General features: G+C 38.8%; 1 protein-coding gene across 1 annotated transcript in view; it reads left to right on the top strand.

Moving 5' to 3' along the window:
- The window catches only part of LOC137049330 (E3 ubiquitin/ISG15 ligase TRIM25-like), a 46,230-nt gene extending 34,788 nt beyond the window's left edge, over positions 1-11,442 (top strand). The window contains exons 5-6 of the mRNA XM_067427850.1: positions 6,860-6,907; positions 10,898-11,442. Coding sequence (XP_067283951.1) covers positions 6,860-6,907; positions 10,898-11,442 — 593 coding nt within the window. The remainder of the gene's footprint in view (positions 1-6,859; positions 6,908-10,897) is intronic.
- The last annotated feature ends 893 nt before the right edge of the window (positions 11,443-12,335 follow it).

The raw sequence follows: 12,335 nt of genomic DNA, 5'->3' as shown, positions 1-12,335 counted from the left end.
CCAATCAGAATCGTTAGACTGGACCTAACTGTTTATTAAAACACACATATATATTGGAGACGGAGTTTAGACTGGCGCTCAGGTTGTGTGTTTGCTCACGTTATAACGGTAACGTCATACGCACATGATGTCAAGGAGGTGCGTAAAGCGAGTTACTCCTCCCACTTCTGCTAGTTTTACTGAGATGTCTTATCCCGTGCGAATTGGCCATTAATATTACAGACGTCCTGAGGTAAAATGACTTTACCCCCATGTCCCCATGTTAATCTAATCCCGTCCAAAGAGGGCTATAGACAGTACAACAATCCAACAAAGACTGACAAATATAAGGAGCTTATAAAAGGGAACAAATTAGGCAGGGAATGAGGGAACACAGGTGGGGCAAATTAAACCAATAATGAGATAATAAGGGGGGAGGGATCAAACTATGACAGAAGCACATGGCCACACTAACAAAACCCACATGTGCACACAAGACAGGACAGGCATCTGACAGAAACATATCTTAGACCACTGGTATAGTTTAATATTAGGCATATCTAATCCTCCCATCAAGCCTGGTAGTTGTAATGCAGAGAATTTCAGCCTTGGTTTACGCTTGTTCCAGATAAAGGAACTGAACCATCCATTCACATCTTTTAAAACTTTTTAAGAGAACAGGATAGGGGTCATTTGAATTGGGTACAGGAGCTTAGGGAGAACAGACATTTTTATAAGAGCCACTCTACATAACCATGAGATCGGTAAAGTATCCCATTGATTTAAATCTTCTCTAATTTTACTAAGCAAAGGGGTAAAGTTGTCTTTGTACAAATTGTTGAATAGAGGGCTTACAAAGACCAAAATATACAAATCCTCCAGGGCACCATTAAAATGGAAATGAACTAACCTCTGGCATTGTTTTCATGGTACCAACGGGCATAGCCTCAGACATGTTTAAATTAATTTTATGTCCTGAGAAAGTACTGAAAGCATTAATAATATTAAGAAGTGATGGTCCTGAAGATGCAGGATTTTACATGAAAACGAGCACATCATCTGCATAGAGTGCTATTTTATGATGATTCTCAACAGTTTGCAGACCTTCAAAACGAAGGGTCTGTCCTGATTGCCTTGGCTAGGGGTTCAATGGTGAAAAATTCTAGGCAGGCACTTGTCGAGAGTCGAGAAAAACTGCCACCTCCTACGGAGAAGTGAACTTATTACGCGTCTGACCGACTTTCACGCTAAGTGTGGCAGGGTAGCGTAACGCATACTCCATTTGCAGCTCCCGAAAACGAATTTTAACCTCATTAAACGCTCTTCTCTTCTGCACCAAGCCGCTGAGTAATTGTTGTAAAATGAAATTTGCGGGGTTTCTGCGTCATGTGAAGGTGCTTGCTGTTGAGAGCAAAGCGCTTACTGGTGGCTGCCATCACTTCTTGTTGTCTTGGAAATTATGAAATCGAACAATGACAGGTCGAGGACAGCGGCCTTGAGCGGGCTTTGGAGCGAGGGAGCGGTGGGCTCTCTCCAGTTTCACTTTACCCGCCTTTGCGTCCAAGTTAAGGTTCTCCGGGATCCATTTCTCGAAGAACTTGACCGGATTAGATCCCTCCGTATACTCCGGTAAGCCAATAATGCGTACATTACATCTTCTTCAACGATTCTCTATGTCATCTACCTGCTCAGTCAAATCACATAACCGCTTCTCCTGGGGTCGGATTCACGAAAATTTTCTTAAGAAAGAAGTTAAGAAAATTCTTAAGATAAATTCTAAGAAGTTCGTAAGAATGTTCCTGAGTGCAATTCTTGAAAAATTCTTGAGAAGTTTTCAAATATTTTCTTAAGAACATCTTAATTTTTTACTTAAGAAAATAAATGGTGTTATTTTATTTAAAGGTATTACTAAAAACTTGCTGAATGAAAAACACCTCAAAGCCCGTCTTTTTGTGCTTCCTGCTGATTACCGTAGTTATCATAATTAATGTGTAGCCTATTTTCGTCGTGACTGGCTTGACGCGAGTAAATCACTCAGTGTCATGTTTTTAATGTGCCGTGGCAGTAAAATCTGTATTTTATAAGGGCCTAGCCATTTAACAAGAATGCTGTTTGGGTACCAAAGATCGGCTGTTAGATATACAGAAGATGAATCATATCTCAGAGACATCCGAGCCCACAGCACACGCCAGAAGGACTGGTCGAGGAAATGCTGCTCTCGGTGGGTTAACGAGAGCTGATTACTTTGGTTTTTAGATGACTGGTTATCTATTGCCAGGGCTCTCAAGTCTCACGCATTGGGCGTGAGACACACGCATTTCAACCCGTTCACACGCCACACCTTGTATTTCTCACGCAGAGAAATCGCCAGGGTAACACACACTAAAGTTGCGCGCTATTAGAGGAATCAAGCGAGTTCCCTGACGGCCCTGCCACGCACCAGTTAATCTAATAAAAATAGAGACCGAACAGCCAATCATAAAATAGATTTGCTGTATCTTGGTAAGATATAGATAGTCCCTCCTTCCAAGAACGTTTACGTTCTGATTCCAACGTCACATTCTGTGATTCACGCCACGGCCTCGCTCATTGAATCAAATGCTCGCTGAAGTACCGTTAGTTGGCAACTAGAAGCCCCGATGACAGATGCAGGGACACAAAGATAACGGTGTCAAGTTAAGTTTCTGACAGCACTTTGTGTTTTCTGTTCTTAATCCCTCAACAAAACTTAAAGGAAGCTCAATCATGATTTGCATGAATTGCATTTTGCTATCGTACGTTATTGCGCTCTCACTCAGTGAACATCTGTGCTCTTCTGCGCTCGTGAATGCGGTGATGGACAGCTGTCCTCATCGACTGGTGTTTGGATGGGATTTTTTTTTTTTTAACTCACTTTCATTAATTAATTTATTAAAAGTAACTCCATTTTGTAAGACCATTTTCATCTTATTTATAAGATTTATAATGGATTTAGGCCACTGCATTTAGGCCAGTGAAGCAATAGCCTATAGTAAAATTTCAATTTTATTTGTATTTTTCGAATATTAATTACAAATCGAATATATTCATGCTCACCCCTATTTTTGGGAGCTGAAGTGTAGCGATATAACATTTGCAATGCAATATGCAAAATGGCAATGCATTTCAGTATTTAAATTTACATTTTCCATACCATGTGTGCAACATTTGGAACAAAATGATAATTCAAATTGAATAATATAATTTACATTTGCTATTTCCTACACTAGTTTTAACATATAATTTAAACATAAATTGTATATTGTAATACTTTATATAAGTTGCAACATTTAAATTAAAAGGTATTACAGAAATAATTAGATGTGTTTAACATGTTCAAGAAAAAAATTGTAGCAAAATGATCTTTTAAATGTTATTTTTCTAAATTGCATGTAAACTTACATTTAGATACTTGCGATTGCATTTTGATTATATATCCCGCAATGAATGTAGCAAAATTCTATGTGGAATTGAAAATGCAAAACTCCATCTCGCCTAGAGCTAGAGCCGGACCTGCCGCTGTCATAAAGAGAGGAAAAAGTGATATAGCAAACAATAATTATAGGCAGTTTGTCTAAGATTATTTAAGAGTAAAATAATCTCTGTTGTAAACCACAGCTCACTTCAGCGTGACTGTGCTCATGTTAAGGTGCCACCAACCTCTGGGCTGAAGGCCTCAAAAACCTGCTACCAACACCAATAAACAACACTAACCTCTCTCTCTCTCTCTCTCTCTCTCTCTCTCTCTCTCTCTCTCTCTCTCTCTCTCTCACACACACACACACACACACACACACACACACACACACACACACACACACACACACACACACACACACACACACACACACATGTTGGTCTATGTGGTTTACAGGGACTCTCCATAGACGTAATGGTTTTTATACTGTACAAACCGTATTTTCTATCCCCCTACACTGCCCCTGCCCCTAAACCTACCCATCACAGGAAACATTCTGCATTTTTACTTTCTCAAAAAAACATCATTTAGTGTGTTTTTAAGGCCATTTGAATTATGAGGACATTTGATATGTCCTCAAAAACCACATTTATAGTGTAATACCAGTGTTATACCCATGTAGTTATACAAATTTGTGTCCTCATAAACCACATAAACAGGCTCACACACACACACACACACACTAATTAAATGCATTTTTTTATTTTATTTGTACGAATGTGTAATTTTTCATATCAGACCCCCGTACCCAGCCAAACCCCGTTGCTGCCGCCACGGCCGAAATCTCACTCTGAACTCAGTTCAAAACTTGAGAGCCCTGTATTGCTTTGAGAACTGTCTAGAGTTTGGCATCAAATCACTGCCACTATATCGTTCACCATGCTCTTCATAGCTTGAATAATGTTAGGGTCGGTGACAGGCTTGCTAGGGTCGTCAGAAGTAACTTTTGCGGCTTCTTCGTCTGAGATTACCCGGGCTGTAGCTAATATGTTATCTGTGGCCATGTCTGTCATCCTCTGCGTTTTCCTCGGCTTCTAAGTGAAATACCTGACGATTTGGTAAAATGATTGTTGAGACTCATTCTACTAAAACAAAGCTACTCACATAGCTGGTCCTCTGATTAAATGAACTTGTAAATTTTACTCTGCGCAAGTTTTCCCGCCCTGAACAGACGGGGTCTGAGAGGCTCTCGCTGGGTGCTGGAAGTGGTAGTAACTGTGGAATTTTCCAACTGGATCCCAATTTGTCATTGACGTACGTTGAATGTGACCAACCAAAAGGGAACGTCTCGGTTACGTATGGTAACCCCTTGTTCCCTGAAGGAGGGAACGGAAACGTACGTCCCGTCGCCACAGTTGCTGTACCATCACTGCATGGCCGAGTGACTAGTTCGGCTCCTCAATGAAAAACAAATTTGCACTGCATCCGCTTCCGGTTTATACCCACTGTGCGCGGCGGAGCGCAAGATGCAAATCTCACACGGCAATGGCTATTGGCCCGTTCTCTATATCTCGAAGCTGATAAGGGGTCCCAGAAGTGATCCCAATTCATCGGTGATGTCCGACATACGTCTCTGTTCCTTCCTACAGGGAACGAGGGTTACCATACGTAACCAAGAAGATTTCCCCATAGTCTTTTCTTATTTATATTAATAAGACGACCGAGGTTACGTTAGTAACCGAGTACATTATTGACTATAACTGTGTAGTGAGATTGTTTAAAAAAAAAAAGAAAAAGAAAGGGGGGGGGAATAATTTTACTGATTTTTAAAGAAAAAACTAAAAAATTTAAATCTACAAACGTTGAAAAATGAACTACAATAAATATATACGCCTTTTTTGTGACACTGGGTTGACTTTTTTTTAATTCACACACATACAGTTTAGACATTAAGGGTGCTTTCACATCTCTAGTTCAGTTCATTTGGTCCGAACCAAGGGCAAACAATTATACATTTTTGCATTTTTCAGCTTTTTTGGTTCCTTTCACACCACACTGATTGCTTTGGTCCGAACCAGTTGAAACGAACCAAAACGCAGGCAGGTGACAACATCCACATCACTCATTGGCCATGGCGTATTTCCTAAACTGCTTTTCGATTGGTCAGAATTTACGTGTGGGAAAATTCCAACAGGCGAGGCAAAGCCAGCAAACTATAATAACCCTATGGAGAGACAACTGCGCGGGCCAGTTTTGTCCCTGGCCATAATCTACTAAACGGTGTGTATTTACCACAGTATGCAAACAAAACATTTCTATGATGAAGCTCGGATGCGACATGAAAACAACGTTCTAATGCACTGCAGACGGCGAGCGCACATCGCTCGTCACTTCAAGAGGAGGCGTGCATTAATTATTAACTCTTGACATGCTTCCATCTTCCGAAAATATTGCCAACGATCTATCAGGTAATAATATCATGCACACAATGTCAGCGCAGCTAACTACGGCAGCTGGTTCAGTCCAAAAATGATCAGTTCTTTTGCAGTTGGTTCTGTTCGAGGTCGGATCACGTCCTCACCACAAACAAACCGCTCCAGAGTTCGTTTGAAATCGTACCGAGACCACCTCTTCAAGGAGGTCTCGGTACGCTTGTTTGGTCCGCTTTTGGTGCGCACCCGAGTGCGATTGCTGCTTTCAGACCTGACCAAACGAAACGCACCAAAGAGGGAAACGAACTCTAGTACGATTCAACCGAACTAAATGAGGCAGGTGTGAAAGCACCCTAACACACCACATGCTAAGATGCATGAAAGAGTCCCGCTTGCACAACAATACTTTCTCAGAACACAATTTAAACTGGAAATATCATGCGCTGTATTCTCACTGTAGATAAAACGTTAAACCTCAGCATGCCACAGGAAGTGTTCAAAAGCAGCGCATCCACGACAAACTATTTAAGTGAAGTTTTTATTAACAAAATTTCGGGAGGAGCACGTGCAGATAATTAAACACAAGTGGAGCACATCAAGCTAATCAACGATGTGTATATATACAGCAGATGATGTCCAGCCTCCCCCTAGAGAATAACATACATCAGGAAATATAAACAACATTTATTAAATAGGATTTGGGGACCTTTTATTGACTTTATTAAGGACTTAGACTTGACAGATGATTCTTTGGATTTTTGAAGAGAGAAGCGTCATTCACTGTTCTAGTTCATTTTTGCTTTTTTTTTGCTTTTTTTACTTTTAATGGGGTTTAATTCATGTAATGCAGTCACAATGTTATCATGGACAAATGTGTATTAACAAGATTGTGATTGTATATTACAGTAAATATTTTTGGGAAAAAATAAATGTCTAAAGAACGGATGCAGAGAGAATTTTCTCGACATCTCTTGACGATAATCACACTCTTCATTTCTGTTAATTTCCACAGTCACTTTCACCAACTTTGTTCCCAGGACCAGGAATGAATTCCTCCAATGTAAGTCACTGAGAAAACAAGCAGAAAAACTGTAAGTTTGCATGTAAATGGTGATTTGTACAGGATATCTGGTTAACTTGAGACACTGTTGATATATTGAACACAGGTACACTGAAAAAAATTATAACATTGATTCAACCTGTAGAATATGAAGTAATAATTCACACAAAGTAATTTTTAACTTGAATTTAACTTAATTTTAACTCTTGAACTTTTGATTTCCTTGCCAAGGTAAATAATTTTCACAAAAAATATTTTTGTAAAAAATAGGCACGCTTTTTTCAGATTGAACATACTAAATATTTGAGATGTCATCATTTGATATTATTTTGTACTTTAAATAAAAGTACAGAATAAACAATTCTGTAACAATTCTCTAACAATTCTTTAAATAAACAAAACCGATCACCGGTGATCACCGTGAGATGCATGCAGTTTAGAAATGTGTCCGACTTGCTCTGATGTCATGCTGATATGTGTCAAAAATCTCTCGCGATGGCAAGGCGGATGTGACCGATTATGCAGTCGGGCGCAGTTGCTCTCTCTGGGTACACGATCCATTCCACCTGCACGATCCGTTTCACGCATGCACGCGCGTGATTACGTAGTAGAAAACGTCACGGTTTTCCTACACTATTGGTACCTACTAATAGGCTTGTTTGAGATGAGCAAAATCTGCGCAGAACCGATCACCGGTGATCAGTGCGAGATGCATGCCGGTTAGAAATGTGTCCGAGGGCGGTCCGCCTTGCTCTGATGTCATACTGACGTATGTCAAAAATCTCGGATGTGTCGGATTCTGCAGTCGAGCTTAGTTGCTCTCCACAGACTGCGCTGACAAAAAGCATGATGGGAAACGACTTGCTGACACAGCTTAATGCTCATTGGTTTAAACAACCGTGATGTATGGTTCTTTTTTAAAATGTTTGATTTTAAAACTCTGATATCATGTTTTAATGTGTATAAATTATGTGTGGATATTCTCAAACTCTCGGACAGTGCGATCTCTCTGTGGGTTATGTGATTGTTGTCATATCTATAAAAAAATATAAATACATGTGTATAGGGGTGTGACGGTTAGTATACAACCGTGAGACCGACGGTTATAGTTAAACACTGTCATTAGAACTCTATAACCACCAAAACCGTGTTAATATTTTTTTTTTTACAAACATAAAACAAAAAAAAATATGCACTCCGGGATTGTATAAGCTGACGATGTGAACGGAGGCGGAGTTAGTGGTACTTCTGCTACTGCTGGAGATGATTCGGGAAAGAGAAATCTTGGATATCATCATCTCCTTAATAAACGGAGGTCTGACATCTCTGCCCCTTTACCGATCAGAGCATGCGCTGACACAGAGTTAACCCGCTATCCCCAAGAACAACCAATTGACACTATAGCTAATCCACTAGCATGGTGGAGAGACAATGAAACGCGTTATCCGCTCTTAGCAAAATTGGCACGTAAATACACCAACATGCTTCACCATGTACACAACCTGACCGGATTACTTTTGAGTGTGCATCCTTATATGACGTACATAGCGCGCGCCGCGCTCACATGCACCAAGCTATAATGTTGACAAGAGAAGGATAAACTTATTATTTCGTAAGAAGTTATGAGGATAATGTTGGCATAATGACACTGTCCCTAAACCTACACAATCAAACAATCAACTACTTCGACTGCACCTGACATTGAAAATATTTTTTTTCTGAGATGATTATTACACTTTACAACAAATAAATAGCTTTTATAAAACCGAAGTCCTGGTGGCCGAGGACTGCTGGAGAGGACAGCGTTGACATCTGATGCGGTAGACAAACTGAAAGCTGTGATGTTCGCATAGTGGCACTTCATATCGATTAAGTTGATAACCTGCTGTTAACAATTTATTTTTCCATACAGGCTGTGGCCTGAGTCCTGTTTATGACTGTCAGACTGTTAATGCATTTTTTATTCAAACTACATTGTCCTATAACAGATGAAGTTTTAATAAGTTTTATTGTGAAATTCAAACAATAAATAGCATTTTGGCGCTAATGGGGCATAATGTTAAAGCCAGAGGCGATGAAAAGCTGCAGTTGTAACATGCTCTTGTCTCCCGGCTCATGGAGCGCTCAATACTTCTAGCGCTCTGTCAATGCATTTGAATGGCTTCAGCGGATACACAAAAGTTTCACTATACAGATGTTTGCAGCTAGTTTTGGTAAACAGTACAGCATAGTGTGCATTGATTATTAAGTCAACCATATTTACAGGATAGTTTAATTATGGAGAGTGATAGAGAATTAACTTAAGAATAACATTAATGTTATTCTTGTATTTAGCCCTCAGGTGTTTCTTACTAATTGGTCAAACTCATACTCATTGATGGTCTAATGTGACCATACACCGTAATTATTTTTCAATTAAATAAATGTTCTCTTGTTTTGTTAAATAATATATATTGAATATTTTGAGGAGATATTGTCAATTAATGACCACTTATAATATTTTTCTTCTGATACTTTTTATATTTCAATGTGTGTAGTAATTAAGATTAAAATAGAGAATTCTAATTCAAAAAGGCAAATTAGAGTCATTTTGTGGCAAAAAAAAAAAATGTTAATTTGTAATGCCATTACCCAGGTGCCTTATTGGCTCTTTAATAAATATACATCTATCTAATCTAGTTGCTCAAAAAAGTATTGCAGTGCTTACATTTTAATAAATATTTAGATATGATCAAACACTAGATTTCTTTAAATGTGAAATTTTAAAACGTTAATAATGTGCCTCCTAATATTTTTAATAAGTAATGACTTATATAAGCACACATGACTTATATAAGTGAATATTAATTAATGCAAGCACATATAATTTGACCCAAGAAACATAAAATAGTGCTAAATCGAGCCATACTCGAAAAAAACTCTCCGAAACTTGTGAGAAACCGGAAGGAGTATTTTTGACACAGAAATACTCCATCAAACGTCCAACATTAGTTTTTGAAACTTTTACTATGTTTAGTATGGGAATCCAAGTCTTTAACAGTGTAAAAAGATCAGTATGCATGAAACAGCATTTCACCCCCCCTTTAATATAATTCCTTTCCTATAGATAGATATCCTATAGCTCAAACAGTAGAGCATGGCGCTAGCAACGCCAAGGTCATGGGTTCGATTCCCAGGGAATGCAAGAATTGAAAAAATGTAAAATGTGTACCTTGAATGCAATATAAGTTGCTTTGGATAAAAGCGTCTGCCAAATGCATAAATGTAATTCTGAACCTTGAGCTGTTTTCTAGGCCTTACAGGTGTTTTGACATGCCCTGACATTTGAGCTTTACACATACAGGCCGGATAGCTTGCCTGAATGGTTGTAGCCAAGTGTAAGCAATGACTCGCATATCTGATATGGTGTTTTTTTATTACCAGCATTGTCCCATGCACACATAGGGCAGTTTGCAAAACACTCCACTAACAACTGCATTACTGGAAAGAAATAAACAGGGCAAAGAGCAACAGAAATATAACCAGGCTTAACATGGATACATGTGATGTCCACAGCTTGCGCTCCATCTACAGACTGCCCACTCATCAGCGAGGGAATTACCTAATTTGTTACAAGGTTCACGTACCTTCACGTAGACGATTAGCATGTGAATCTCTCCGCATGCGTGCGGATGTGGTCGCATTAAAGATAATGAGCAGCCGCTTGAAAAACTGGACCTCTCGTTGTTTTCATACAGATTACATAAACAGAGAATATTTGTTTTCTTTATTTAACAAAAAGGACAACATTTTGTTTTTATTTTGAATGTACACAAATAAAAATAGACACTTTACGCTTTGTTTTACACCGTAATGAGGGAAAATATAGCAGCACGCACCGGTGCATTTGTCATGTTCAGAGGGTTATCAAGCAGCAAAAATAACTTTTACAGTGTACATTAAAAGGTCAGATTCATAATTCCTGATTGCGATGTGTTTTATCTTCATCAGATTATCAAAAATTGACTCTGGATCTGAACACAGCACATAAACGCCTCCTTCTGTCTGAGGGGAACCGAGTGATTATATTCACTGACACAGAGGAGCCGTATCCTGATCATCCTGACAGATTTGATAATGTGTGTCAGGTGTTGTGTAAAGAGAGTGTGTGTGGACGCTGTTATTGGGAGATTGAGTGGAGTGAGAGTGAAGAAGTGTGTATATCAGTGTCATATAAGAGCATCAACAGGAAGGGACGGCGTGATGAGTGTCGTTTTGGATATAATGATCAGTCCTGGAGTATATTCTGTTCTCGCTTCAATTGCTCATTCAGACACAATAACATAAAAACTGATCTCCCTGGTGTGTTCAGCCATAGAATAGGAGTGTATGTGGACCACAGTGCAGGAACTCTGTCCTTCTACAGTGTCAACATAGACACAATGAGCCTCATCCACTCAGTCCAGACCACATTTACTCAGCCGCTCTATCCTGGGATTAGGGTTGGTTCGAAACCGTTTTTTCTTCATGTTGGATCATTAGTAAAACTCTTTTGATCAATCGGAATAGACTGTAGTGAGATTTTACCCATAATCCTTTAAGATGCATGATAAATCAGTGACTTATAGGAGACTTATAGGTTACTTTTCTGTTTATGTGGTGTAATTTGCCATTTGTGGGCTTCTGCAGTTCATTGTTTATATAATTATTTTCTTTTGTTTGTTTGTTTTGTATCAATGTTTAATGATTTGTGATGATTTAACATTCAAAGAAAGCCCACCACGCTCTTTAACATTCAAAGAAAGCCCACCACACTCTTTTACAAACATGAACATGTTTATTTCCCATGTAACAAACTAACATATACATATAAAACACTGTTGTACATTGTACTGTTGTCACCGGGATGTGCGGTATACCGGTACTGGGAAAATACCAGTATATATTTTATTTAAAACTGTACGATATCATGATTTTTCACATTTCGGTATATGCTGCTGTTCCGAAGTTCAACGCTAGGTGGCAGTGTGCTAACCAAACTGACGCGAAACAACCGGCTAATGTGACAACAACAGACGAACAAAATGGATAAAGCAGTTGAATCTCATTTAAGATGCCCAAAACAAATTAATAAAGAAAGGAGTAGAAGTGAAATTTGTAAATTTGTAATAAAGTACTACAAACTAACGAACTAATTACTTTGCTTATAAAACTGATGAAGAACCATCAAACCTAGTCAAGCATCTGTACTCTCCTGAATTTAAGACTTCTTAAGAGATCGACAGGGGAGTGCATCATTCAAAACATCTGATTTAGACATTGATTTTCTTTTAACACTGATCAACGCATACACACATAACATAAGATCGAATATCACAAAATCTCCAGCGTTCTTTTCAACCAATGACATTTAGATCTCATAATATTTGCACACGTACTATTGCACTAT

The sequence above is a fragment of the Pseudorasbora parva genome, chromosome 20 (assembly GCF_024679245.1).
Source record: "Pseudorasbora parva isolate DD20220531a chromosome 20, ASM2467924v1, whole genome shotgun sequence".
Classification (NCBI taxonomy): domain Eukaryota; kingdom Metazoa; phylum Chordata; class Actinopteri; order Cypriniformes; family Gobionidae; genus Pseudorasbora; species Pseudorasbora parva.
The sequence above is the reverse complement of the archived record's forward strand: the minus strand, read 5'-3'. Positions and strand labels throughout refer to the sequence as shown.